The following is an 11994-nucleotide window of genomic DNA, read 5'->3' as shown; positions in this document are numbered from 1 at the left end:
ACACTAACCACAAATCCGTATTCTGTATTGCAAGTCACAGGGTTTAAACGGCTTCTATACAAAGTGACAAACCTCACGGTGTAACAACTAAAATGCCCAGATTGTACTGGCTTTTGAGACAAAATAACCTGAGGTGATGCTAACTCCATCCCGAGTCTGATTTATGGGTTTTGCTGAGAAATAGTTTTTTGCTCTGAAGGTTGAAAAGAAATAATTGTGAGTTATTAGAAGCGTTTTTGCATTTTGCAGTTAACGGAGCAATTACAATTCAGCTAGTTGTCCAAAAATGTGAGTTTGAGCCATTTTGGTCATTTCGCCCAGATTTGAAAAGCCGGAATGAAACCGCTTCTAAAAAAGCATTTTCCGCCCGATTTGGACATGTGAGAGGGATTACAGAATAGCAAAGCGTGCCAATCCCATCGGACAGGGCTCTTAAGACAATGATAGGCACATGTCACAGTTACTTGGATATTGCACGATTACTGGTACGATGGACATCCACCCCCGAGGGAACAGACCTGTATACTGAGAAGTACCAGCGGCAGAAGTTGGGTGGTGGTAACGCCATCAGAATAAAAGCATTGTCAGGACGGAATCACAGCCAATGGTCCATGGAGCCCAGAATCCTGTCTGTAACAGCGTCAGAACTGGGGGATTCTGGGAGAGGAGAGAACAGGCACCTGTGTAGTGAGATACCTTCTGTTATCTACTCGCTATCTCCAGCATTAGCAGGTCACAGACTGATCACTGAAGTGGGATTTTTCTCCACCTTCATTTACAGCCATTTATGGACTCACAGTACCTTCATGAAAAATCTAATATTTTTAAAAAACAATTAATAATACTATTTGTAATGAGAACATCTACTGACAAAAACCTGCCCAGGGTGACAGTGCACATGTATAGATCACTGCTCAGATCTCATCTAGAGCGCTGTGTTCAGCGCTAGAGCTCACAGCTCCAGAAAGACATATACAAACAAATCTAGCAGATGTGTGTGTGTTTTGTATCATAAGAATAAAGATGAAAGGACCTCAAAGTGACAGCCCGAGACACAAGGGAGAGAGGGATATGTGAGAATTTTTTTTAATAAAGTAGTAGAAAAAGTCCTGAAGCCTTCAGCGGTTCCATCATTAGACAAGTTTCAATTTCAGGATATAAATATTTTCCATGAAGAAAAAAATATTAAAATATTTCTCCCAAACCCAATTTTATAAATGTTATTTTAATATAACAGACCAAGAACTATGAACAATTAACATAGGGAGAACATGAAAACAAAACTAAGAATAAGATTGAGGAAATCCCACTTTCAGAAGTTTGGTAGATTTAGGAATGATGAAGATGGCAAAGATATGAAAACGAAACAAAAAAAAAAGCTTGAGAAACTTTCACACGTTAATCAGATCAGGATTTTCACTTTTCAAACATCCAGAATCCCTCTCAGAATATAAGTATTAACCTGGGAAGATGAAGATCAGAACAGAACAAGGACACAACAGAACCAGCACAAGGTCCAACACACACAGGTAAGAGTCTCCTGTCCAACTCTACAAGAAGACTTCCTTCCCCAGTGTGTGTTCTGTTATCTCATGATGGGCTCTTGTTTTCCATCTCAGTGACAATGTCTCACGAGGTTTCATGGAGAGTTTTCCTCTTGCTGAGTCTGAGCTCTTTCTCCTATTCCCAAAACTGCAAATGGCTTCAGCCCCATCAAGAGCGTCTGAACCAGCGGATCCTCCAGAACTTTAATCTAATGGTGAGTTTCTGGGACTATTCCCATCTTCCGCCCTCCTGTACGTGTTATACAGAGAGATGTTACTCTTGGATGTGTTTCAGGGTAAAAAGTACTATTATAAGAGGCCAATTTATTTCTAATTAACGGCAATAACTTGTTTTTTTTAGAAAACTAACGGCAATAACTTGTTTTTTTAGAAAACTTTTACATTCCAAAAATAATGTATATTTAACAGTCAGAAATTGGGGTCTATTGCTCTTTACCAAACTTAGCACATATCCTGAACCTCTCAATCACCTCATTAATTACATATTTATCCCCAATTTCGTGTATCTGTTTTTCAGAGCCCAGTTGAGGAGTTTCCTCTCGCCTGTATACTGAACACCACGTTCCCTCCTAATATAGACGCTCTCTACAGCATCTCACAGGTATAATGAGCGCCATCACCTCCTCTGTAGCCTATTAATGACAGGGCACATGTGATACAGTTAGTATGTGCTGCATGTTTAGCATGTTACACATTCTGTCAGTGCAGACTGTACCATGTTCCAGGTAAATTACACACGTTTATAAGGAGCAGCTGTGTCCTCTTCTCAACCTTCGACACACACACACACACACACACACACACACACACACACACACACACACACACACACACACACACACACACACACACACACACACACACACACACACACACACACACACTAGAATCTGCACTGAGCTCACAAAGTGATGAACCCAGCACTCAGCTCTCCGAGGCGCTAACACATTGGGCCTTTCAGGTGGGAGCTGCAGCGCTCGCTGTGCGTGAGGTCACCAACCAAACTAACTGGTTCTACATCAAACACCATGAGAGTCTCCGGTGCCGGCAGCAGGCCTGGGAGAGGCTGCAGGCGCTGCTCCATTACCAGGGGAACCAGCTGGCTGAGTGTGTAAGTACAGCATGAAGTGTGGGACCCATACCCCTCTCCTGACTTTATAGGGGGGCTATTAATAAGGACGTCCTATATCTTTCCAGATCCCCGAGGGAGCAGAAAACCATCTCCATAAAGAAGCCGCATCCAAATACTTCCACACACTGGAGGAGATTGTGCAGGAGCAGGTAACGCGTTACACCTGTACAGAGGAGTAACCCCCATCTCTCACGTTAAACATGTCCTCCTCATCACGTGAGCACATCACATGTCACATGTTCTGCGTGGAACTGGCCACGTACAGAGGGTTTTATGGTGTAAGATACAACAATGTGAGACCCAGGAGAAGACTCGCACACTGCAGGGATAAAACAATCACTGGGAGAAGGGAATCCCTGCCCGAAGAGCTTACAATCTAAAGACACTGGGAGACCTCCAGGCACTAAATCCTCACCCCCATTACAACTAGCAGCAAAACGTGATCAAGATACGTCCCTAATCTCCCAGTTACCCAGTAACTGAGATCAGGAGGTGACACAGGCTGAGTGCCGAGCACAGGATCAGTAGCAGCTGTGTCTCTCCCTCTGCACCTTCCTCACACTCTCACTACTCTGCACTGTACTTTATTTTATTCATGTCTTCTCCACCATTATATTTTGAAGGATAACAACGTGTGCGCTCGGAATATCATCCGGATGGAAGTGGGGAGGAATTTACGACTGGCTGCTCAACTCTCCTCTCGCATTGGAAGGGGGAAAAGAGAAGGATAATTATTTGTAATGAAGACATTTATACCTGCTTATTTACTGTATGATAATAACCTATATTTATACATTATTTATATGTATTTATATAAATGTATTTATATCATTATTTATTAAACCGCTGTATGAGAATTTATATTTATTCTATTTATGTTTTTTAATAAATGCCATTGGTAATATAAAATATTATTAAGGAAATAGACAAGAATAACCCGCCGCTCAACCTAGTATCAATAGAAGAATAACAATACATTCACCGAGGTGCATTGGGAAATAAATTCAGAAAAAGTACATGTATGTGTCTCCGAGGGACCTCATAAAGGTCCCCATAGGTTGCTCTCATTCAGTGGGAGAAGATGGAGAGCACTCAGTGGCTTGAATGAAAAATCACCAAAGGCGGTGATATGACTCTCAGATGTACTCAGAATTCAAAATAATAACATTTTATTAACATAAAGACATAGGGCCTCATGCAGTAAGCAGCGAGAAGCCATATATTGACAGCTTCTCCCCAAAAAAGCCTACTGCGATTCCGTAAGCAAAAATCTCTGTTTTTTTTCCCAACTTTTTTTTTAATAAAATCGGCAGACGTCGCGGTGATAAGCCACTTTTCGGCACTGATTGCCAGTTTTTCAAACACGCTCAATTCTATAAGCCCCGACCAGCTTGTCGCCGCTGATCGCCACTTTAGAATTTGCGATTTCTTCTCCAAATCATCCCGCCACAAAAAGTTGGCAAGAAGGTGGGGATGAGCGGCGAGGCGGCACGTAGAAAATAAAATGCATGTTTCCTGCATCGGGTTGATGCCGGGGGTCTCCGGAGCTGATACCCATTAATACCAGCACCGGAGACCCTGGCATGAATCCCATGCATGAAAAATGCATTTACAGCCCACTTCATTACCTTAGCGGATAACTGCTAATGCAATGAAGGGGTTAACCACCCATGCCAGGCTTATTGTGGGTTGCGGTTGTGGGTGAAAGTGATATTTGGCCCTTGGTGGATTTTTAGGCCTTGCGGGGGGTAGTGTTAATACTGCTAAGGTAATGAAGGGGTTAACCCCTCCAGCTACCCACCTGGTAGGCCTAAACACCCATCCTTGGGGCTAATAACCCCTTCACCCACCCCCGCTACCCACCCAATACAAAAAAATACACACACACAACAGCCCTACTACCCACCTCCTAGGCCCTCAATAAACCATTTCAATATCTAATAAACACCAATACAGTGGGTGTCCGGGCTCCTCGCGTGGTATCCGTGCTGGTCCCCGTGGATCCTCGCAAGCCTGAGGTACCAATCCTGTATTAAAAATAAGAAAGCATGGCCTAAATTTTAATCAATACACCCCTCCCCTTCCAAACACACACAGTACAGTAGTGGGCAAAATAACTATTATCCAGATATGGATAATAGATTATTTGCCCATTATTAATCACAACATTAGCCAGCATAAATAAAGTAACTAAAACCGTTCTACTTACCCCTGGCAATATGAAGGGCATCCTCGTCAGCTTACTGCAGGTCCATGTCCTCCATTGCCAGAAAAATACATAGCTAAATACATTCTAATGTCCCCTAACCCCTTTATCACCTAAGCGGTTAAGAATGGCTGTAGTAATTAAGGGGTTAACCCACCCTGCCCCACTACCCCCCACCCCCCCGGTAGGCCTAACCACCCTCCCTGGACCCACTATTCCCACTCTGTACCCATTGATTGCTAAAGTGGTACATCATACCCATATAATAATATGGGCATGATAAGCTACTATAGCACTCAATGGGCACCCTAATCAAAATACATTAATGCTCAAAAGACACAATAATAAAACATTCTAAAACACCCCAATTCAATAAATTAAAACACTAGTCAACAAATGCAATTAATACAAGCACTAACCAAAACAACAAGGAATTAATTCAACCATTAACCAACAAAGCAATTAATTAATAAAACAACTCAGCTAAACAACCATTAAACGCATTACCCAACACAAGACATCATTAATTAAAAAAGAAAATCGATCGCCAATAAAATTAACATTAATGCAGCTAAATGACAAACAATTACATCAACATAATAACATCAACATAATAAACACACACAATACAAATCAAGCAATTCAAAAATAATTATTGACCTAATAATGTATTGATTGATCTGTACCCTAAAGGGGTACAAATTAATACATTATCAGTCAATGTGCAATGAAAAAATTCCCCCCACCACAAAAATCCAATCAAAAAACCTGTAAAAAAATACATTTACATACATTCAATATCTTACTTACCTTTAGAAGCGGTGGCCCTCCGACTCCCGGGGAAACAGGAAGCTCACGTACCGTGAAGGCCTGAAACTGCATCCAATGCCATCCGCCATGAAGATCCGGATCAGGTACCCCAATTCTTCTTTCTTTTATCTTCAATCAGCTTCTTCTATCTTCTTCTGTAATTATTTCTTATTGGGCTCAAATGAGGCGCCACTGCCTTAAATATGGCATGTGACGTCACATTTGAGCGGGAACTGGTTCAACAGCCATCTAATTGGCTGTTAAAACCATGTGCCCTTTTTTTTTAAATGACGTAATTTAAAGGGAATGAAGCCAGCCAATCAGAATGGATGTGCTTCATTTCCTTTTAACATGACGTCACTAAATCCAAGATGGCCGGCCTTTGGATGACGTCACAAACTAGACCTAAAATGACTCAGTCACATGGTGTATAACAACCAATCAGATTGGGGAATTAGTTCCCACAATCTGATTGGCTGAAACACCATGTGACGCCGGCCATCTTGGATTTAGATGAGGACACCCTTCATATTGCATGGGGTAAGTAGAACGGTTTTATTTACTTTATTTATGCTGCATGGCTAATGTTGTGATTAATAATGGGCAAATAATGTATTAGTCCGTGCGTGATCCAGGGGGAGCATGGGAGAAAAGAATATAAAAAAACACAATATAAGTGCAGACAGTTTGATACTGGGTGAATTAAAGTGATTTTTGTCTTGGCTCATGAGTGTTGCCTACTCACAAGATTTAAATAGAACACGGGCAGTTTAGACACAATGGTCTCAGTGGACTGGATCTGTGGATTCTGAGTATGATGCGATCTTCACTCTCAGCCAGACAGCATATGTGTGGAGGGAAAGAGAGTATACATAGTGCAGACCAGTATGGTAAAAAGGTATAACTTTATAGAACTTTAAAATGAACACTTACAATAAAATCATTAATTTCAGGCATGTATCACACTGATTGTGAGTGGAAGGAGGTGGACTGCAGATCTTAGGGCTCACCCGCCACCTTTGCTGCGCAGGCACTGCGAGGGAAACTGCTCCGCTGGAGGGTCCTTCTCAGTCCCTTCCCGGGTACTCGGATGCTGGAGGCTCCAATCTCCCTGGTGTGTGTCTGCTGCGGTATCCCCACTTCAGAAGTACGCCGTCTGATGAGACTCGAGTGACTCGGATACGTCACTTCCCGTGTAGTCCCGCTGCGTCACTTCCGGTGGTGGGCTCCCGATCTCCGTCCTACTCCTCTCTCCCAGAAGGCGGGTACCACTCAGAGTGGTACAGAATTTGTATATAATGTATTTTTTTTTTTATTGTAGGTTTTAATTTTTTACGATAGCTCAGAGTGGTACCCGCCTTCTGGGAGAGAGGAGTAGGACGGAGATCGGGAGCCCACCACCGGAAGTGACGCAGCGGGACTACACGGGAAGTGACGTATCCGAGTCACTCGAGTCTCATCAGACGGCGTACTTCTGAAGTGGGGATACCGCAGCAGACACACACCAGGGAGATTGGAGCCTCCAGCATACGAGTACCCGGGAAGGGACTGAGAAGGACCCTCCAGCGGAGCAGTTTCCCTCGCAGTGCCTGCGCAGCAAAGGTGGCGGGTGAGCCCTAAGATCTGCAGTCCACCTCCTTCCACTCACAATCAGTGTGATACATGCCTGAAATTAATGATTTTATTGTAAGTGTTCATTTTAAAGTTCTATAAAGTTATACCTTTTTACCATACTGGTCTGCACTATGTATACTCTCTTTCCCTCCACACATATGCTGTCTGGCTGAGAGTGAAGATCGCATCATACTCAGAATCCACAGATCCAGTCCACTGAGACCATTGTGTCTAAACTGCCCGTGTTCTATTTAAATCTTGTGAGTAGGCAACACTCATGAGCCAAGACAAAAATCACTTTAATTCACCCAGTATCAAACTGTCTGCACTTATATTGTGTTTTTTTATATTCTTTTCTCCCATGCTCCCCCTGGATCACGCACGGACTTGTACAACCTGAGGGACCAGTGGAACCAGTCCCTAACCAGCTGGGTCGAGCAGGGGGTCTTTATATCATTTTTCATACACTTTAATATTATACACGTGTGTACACGCATTTGTCATATTCCTGCATCAATTGATTTAAGAATAACCACTGTATATTGATAGTGGACACTAGTAGAGTTAGCGCTTTATATTCACTATAACACAGCAAATAATGTATTATCCATAACGGGGGACACCTGTGGGGAAGAACCGCGAGCCCCACAGCTGTGGGGCCCCGGGGATACGCAGGGACCACCCGAGGGCCCCCCAGACTGTGGGAACCACCTGAAGGCCCCCAGACACCCGTGGGGACGACCTGGGGACCCCACAACACACACGGTGACCACCCATGGACTCAGTTGGGGCCCACAGACACCCGCGTGAACAACCTGGAGGCCCATGGAGCCTAGCGGGGAGCACCCAGAGGCCCCCAGACACCCGTGGGTACACCCCGGGGTGCACTGTGCGACTTGCAGACACCCGTCGAGACCACCGGGGACCCCTGCTGGACTGGGGTATTAATTGTGTGTGTAAAAAAATAAATTATGGTTTCACAGTATGTGGGGACACAGGGGGTGGGTTGTGTATTGGTGTTTATTAGATATTGTAATGGTTTATTGGGGGCCTAGGATGTGGGTAGTGGGCCTGTTGTGTGTGTGTGTGTATTGTTTTGTATTGTGGATAGCAGGGGTGGGTGAAGGGGTTATTATCCCCAAGGATGGGTGTTTAGGCCTACAGGGTGGGTAGCGGGAGGGGTTAACCCCTTCATTACCTTAGCGGTATTAACTACTATGGTAATTAAGGGGTTATGTCCATCCGCTACCCCCCAACCACCCTGCAAGGCCTAAACACCCACCAAGGGCCAAATACCACCTTCACCCACCCCCACTACCCACAATAAGCCTGGCATGGGTGGTTAACCCCTTCATTGCCTTAGCGATTATTCATTGCCTTAGCCTAGGAGGTGAGTTTTGGGGCTGTTGTGTGTGTATTGTTTTTATTGTGGGTAGCAGGGGTGGGTGAAGGGGGTATTAGCCCCAAAGATGGGTGTTTAGGCCTTGCGGTTGGCTAGCGGGAGGGTTAACCCCTTCATTGCCTTAGCCGCTAAGGTAATGAAGTGGGCTGTAAATGCATTTTTCAAAACTGTCGATCAGTGCCGAAAAGAGGCTTATCGCCACGCGCCTAGCGATTTTTTTTCCGGGGAAAAAACAGCGATTTTTGCTCTTATCGCCATCTTATCGGGGTTTACTGAATCGCAGTAGGCTTTTTTCCTGAGAAGCTGGCGATAAGGGGCTTACCACTGCTTACTGCATGAGGCCCATAGTGTGAACTAATATTCACAGTGTAGATTAAAATCCTCGGCGGTGGGTAATGGCACAGTAACGAAGAAAGCCTGCCGCTCAACCTTATTAAAATCTTAGAAAGAATATAATGTATACATTAGCTGGAGGTGCAAACATGACACCCTCTACAATTCAATATGCCGTTTTGTTCTCCAAAGCAACTACTGTACAATACATATCACTGTGAAATGCTCAAAGAACTAGATTGGTCATCACTAGAGTCGAGGCGCAAAGTTCACCTTTCCTGTCTTGCCTTTAAATACTTTCTGGGCAAGCTACCCAGCTATCTGAACAAGCTCCTCACCCCTACCACATGCAGCACTTATCATCTGAGATCTGACTCCAAAAGACTGTTCATGGTCCCAAAGTTCAACAAAGTATCCGGCCGCTCCTCCTTCTCTTACCGTGCACCCCAAATCTGGAACAACCTACCAGAGTATCTCACATCCACCACCAGTTTAAGTTCTTTCAAATCTAAGGCTGTCTCACACTTTAATCTGGTCTGTAACTGTTACATACGCTCATAATATATATTACCTCTAACTGTGCATGCAATGTCATGTATATAATGTATACCCTGCTCATTTATGTAACTGTATTTGTAACCATGTATTATTTGTCTTAACTCTGTGCCCAGGACATACTTGAAAACGAGCGGTAACTCTCACTGTATTACTGCCTGGTAACACATTTTATAAATAAATAATAAGGATATAATAATACTAACAATAACCGTTTGTTCTTGTATACAGTAGCGCTGCTAGTTTTACGTGGTGCATTACAGACACAGACTACGCCCGGTGCACACTGTTTGATGGAGGGATTTTGTCACTTTTTTTTTACCCACCATAACTTCTTTAATGTATGTTTGAAATAGAGATCGGATATGAATAGATATAAAAGATCACAATTAAGGGATTTTGTTGGGATATGAAAGAAAAATCCTGTGTTGATTTTATTAATGTGAGATATAAATGGGGTTTGCAGACTTTATTTTGGTGCTGCTGCCTGTCCCCCTCTATAGATTTTATATGGGGACTTTGGGCATCTCTCGCAGTTTCAGCCCACATCTTATCACATGTATTTGTGTATTTTGATACATTTTTAATATTGCCCCTTAACCGTTAGTTAACGGCTCAAACCTAAATGCACCAGAAGGATGCAACAATGCTAGAGTCCTAAGATTTGCCCTCAATACACTAATTATATTTAAGGGACTCCACAAAATGTATTGCACATACATTTCTAGAATTGAAACCTTTTTTTGTATTGAACCTTAAAGTGTACTTAATTTGAGGCATGTTTTTGAGATTGGCAGGTGGCATATTGACAGGCAGAGTGGCAGCTCATGCCACTGTGCCAATCAATATGTTTATTGCCTTTTTTTAATGGAAATGGAATGTGGTTTTAATTTAAGGCTTGTTTTTGAGATTGTTTATAACAACTTGTTATATACCGCTCGCCACATAATCATGTAATTATCATAAGTGGTATAGTAACAGTCGGTGCAAAAGGGATAATGATAACAAACAGACACATACAAGGAGACAGAAGTTCTCCAACAAAGATCCCAGTTAGCTGCACAACAAGACCGAAAATATATTGAGGGTTTAGTAACCTCATCGCGTTGACGTCGTGGAGGAGGGATCACGGGTGAGGCAGTTCCAGCATTGAGCGGGTAGAGTGGGGTCTGCTATATTGTGGATTTTGTGTGCAGATATTGAGAGTATTGGCACTCGATCAGAAGGTACTATAGTGTGCTTGCGTTTGTGGTGAGCCTTAACTGCTTCCGTTGCGGACGAGCTGGGGACAGGGTTGCGATATTGCAGTATTACACTGAGGTGAACAAAAGAAAACAGCGCACAACGCCAAATAGTGAAGCAAATTCAACAATATATTATAGAATTAAAAAAGGGGGTAATATATCTGCGTACATAAAAAAGGTTGGTAAAAGGCATGTAGTGTGTATCACACTGTTTACCACTCGGCTGTTAGCTGTAGATTCAGGTGCTTGCTTCCCTCTGCTGCTGCAGCTCAGTTGATTCTGGGGCAGGACGTCAGTCTTTTCACTCCCAAGGGGATTTCCCTTCATGCAGCCAGGTTCAGCAGCTGGTACTGGGGCTCGGTGAAATCGCTCCTGCTTCCTAGCCGATATGAAGCTGCTCCTGTACCTTGGCAGGTGTATCCTCTGCAGAGAGGTTAAAACGCAGCTTGCTGCTGTCTTCACAGCAGTGGTGGATTCAATAGGGAAGTTTGAACAGTCTTACAGAGTCTCTCACAAGTGTCCAAAACAGCACACAGGATGAAATAAAAACAGGACAGGCCAACACATAGACAAAGGCCAATGTAAGCAGATATAAGGCAGATATAAGGCAATAGAATGTTACATCCAACTAGTTTACACTGAGGTATATCTATACCTAGCGACACCCTAACTGCCTCCGTGATATAACATACGGCACCCCAGGCTGACCACAATATCACCTCATAGGGGTAAGCACACTGCTTCTCATTATCACTTCCACGAGTATCATCAGGTGGGGACCCAGCAAATATTGTATGCATTTGTGTTATATATATGGTTCCCTGCTACTATTTATGTGAACTACTACTCTGCCTAGGGTAGGGTTAATACTTACCAGTATTCGGTTGGATTTATCCCAGATATCCCTGTACCCTATTTCACCCGTGATTTAAGTTTTAAGTGTTTTTATTTTGTCCTGAGTTTGTGTTACTGTGCCGTATTTTGCATAAACATTAAAGTCTTTATTATTTTCTGCCCAAGGGCAGTTTTAGTGGTAACTGTCCTCCCACAGTGTTGGGAGCGGTTACTTATTGGCACCCTTCATAGCCCAACTATCTATTAGGAGGTGGGGTTACTAAACCCTCAATATATTT

At 43.3% G+C, this 11994-nt stretch overlaps 1 protein-coding gene across 1 annotated transcript; it reads left to right on the top strand.

The window, feature by feature from the left end:
- The first annotated feature begins 440 nt into the window (after positions 1–440).
- Positions 441–3428, top strand: LOC142477234 (uncharacterized). Its single transcript, XM_075582230.1, has 6 exons — positions 441–558; positions 1620–1759; positions 2083–2166; positions 2527–2676; positions 2763–2846; positions 3321–3428. Exons 1-6 carry the CDS (start codon positions 441–443, stop codon positions 3426–3428), a joined length of 684 nt encoding a protein of 227 aa, XP_075438345.1.
- Positions 3429–11994: the final 8566 nt, after the last annotated feature.

Source organism: Ascaphus truei, unplaced genomic scaffold (genome assembly GCF_040206685.1).
Source record: "Ascaphus truei isolate aAscTru1 unplaced genomic scaffold, aAscTru1.hap1 HAP1_SCAFFOLD_206, whole genome shotgun sequence".
In the NCBI taxonomy this organism is placed as follows: Eukaryota; Metazoa; Chordata; class Amphibia; order Anura; family Ascaphidae; genus Ascaphus; species Ascaphus truei.
This window is presented reverse-complemented; position numbering and strand designations above follow the sequence as displayed.

Excerpts from the sequence above, each read along its gene's own strand:
- LOC142477234 (XM_075582230.1), top strand. The coding sequence starts at position 441 with ATGATAGGCACATGTCACAGTTACTTGGATATTGCACGATTACTGGTA. Across the intron at positions 559-1,619 it reads GCGGCAGAAGTTGGGTGGTG|TGACAATGTCTCACGAGGTT; the intron begins GTAACGCCATCA and ends TTTCCATCTCAG. Across the intron at positions 2,167-2,526 it reads CTCTCTACAGCATCTCACAG|GTGGGAGCTGCAGCGCTCGC; the intron begins GTATAATGAGCG and ends TGGGCCTTTCAG.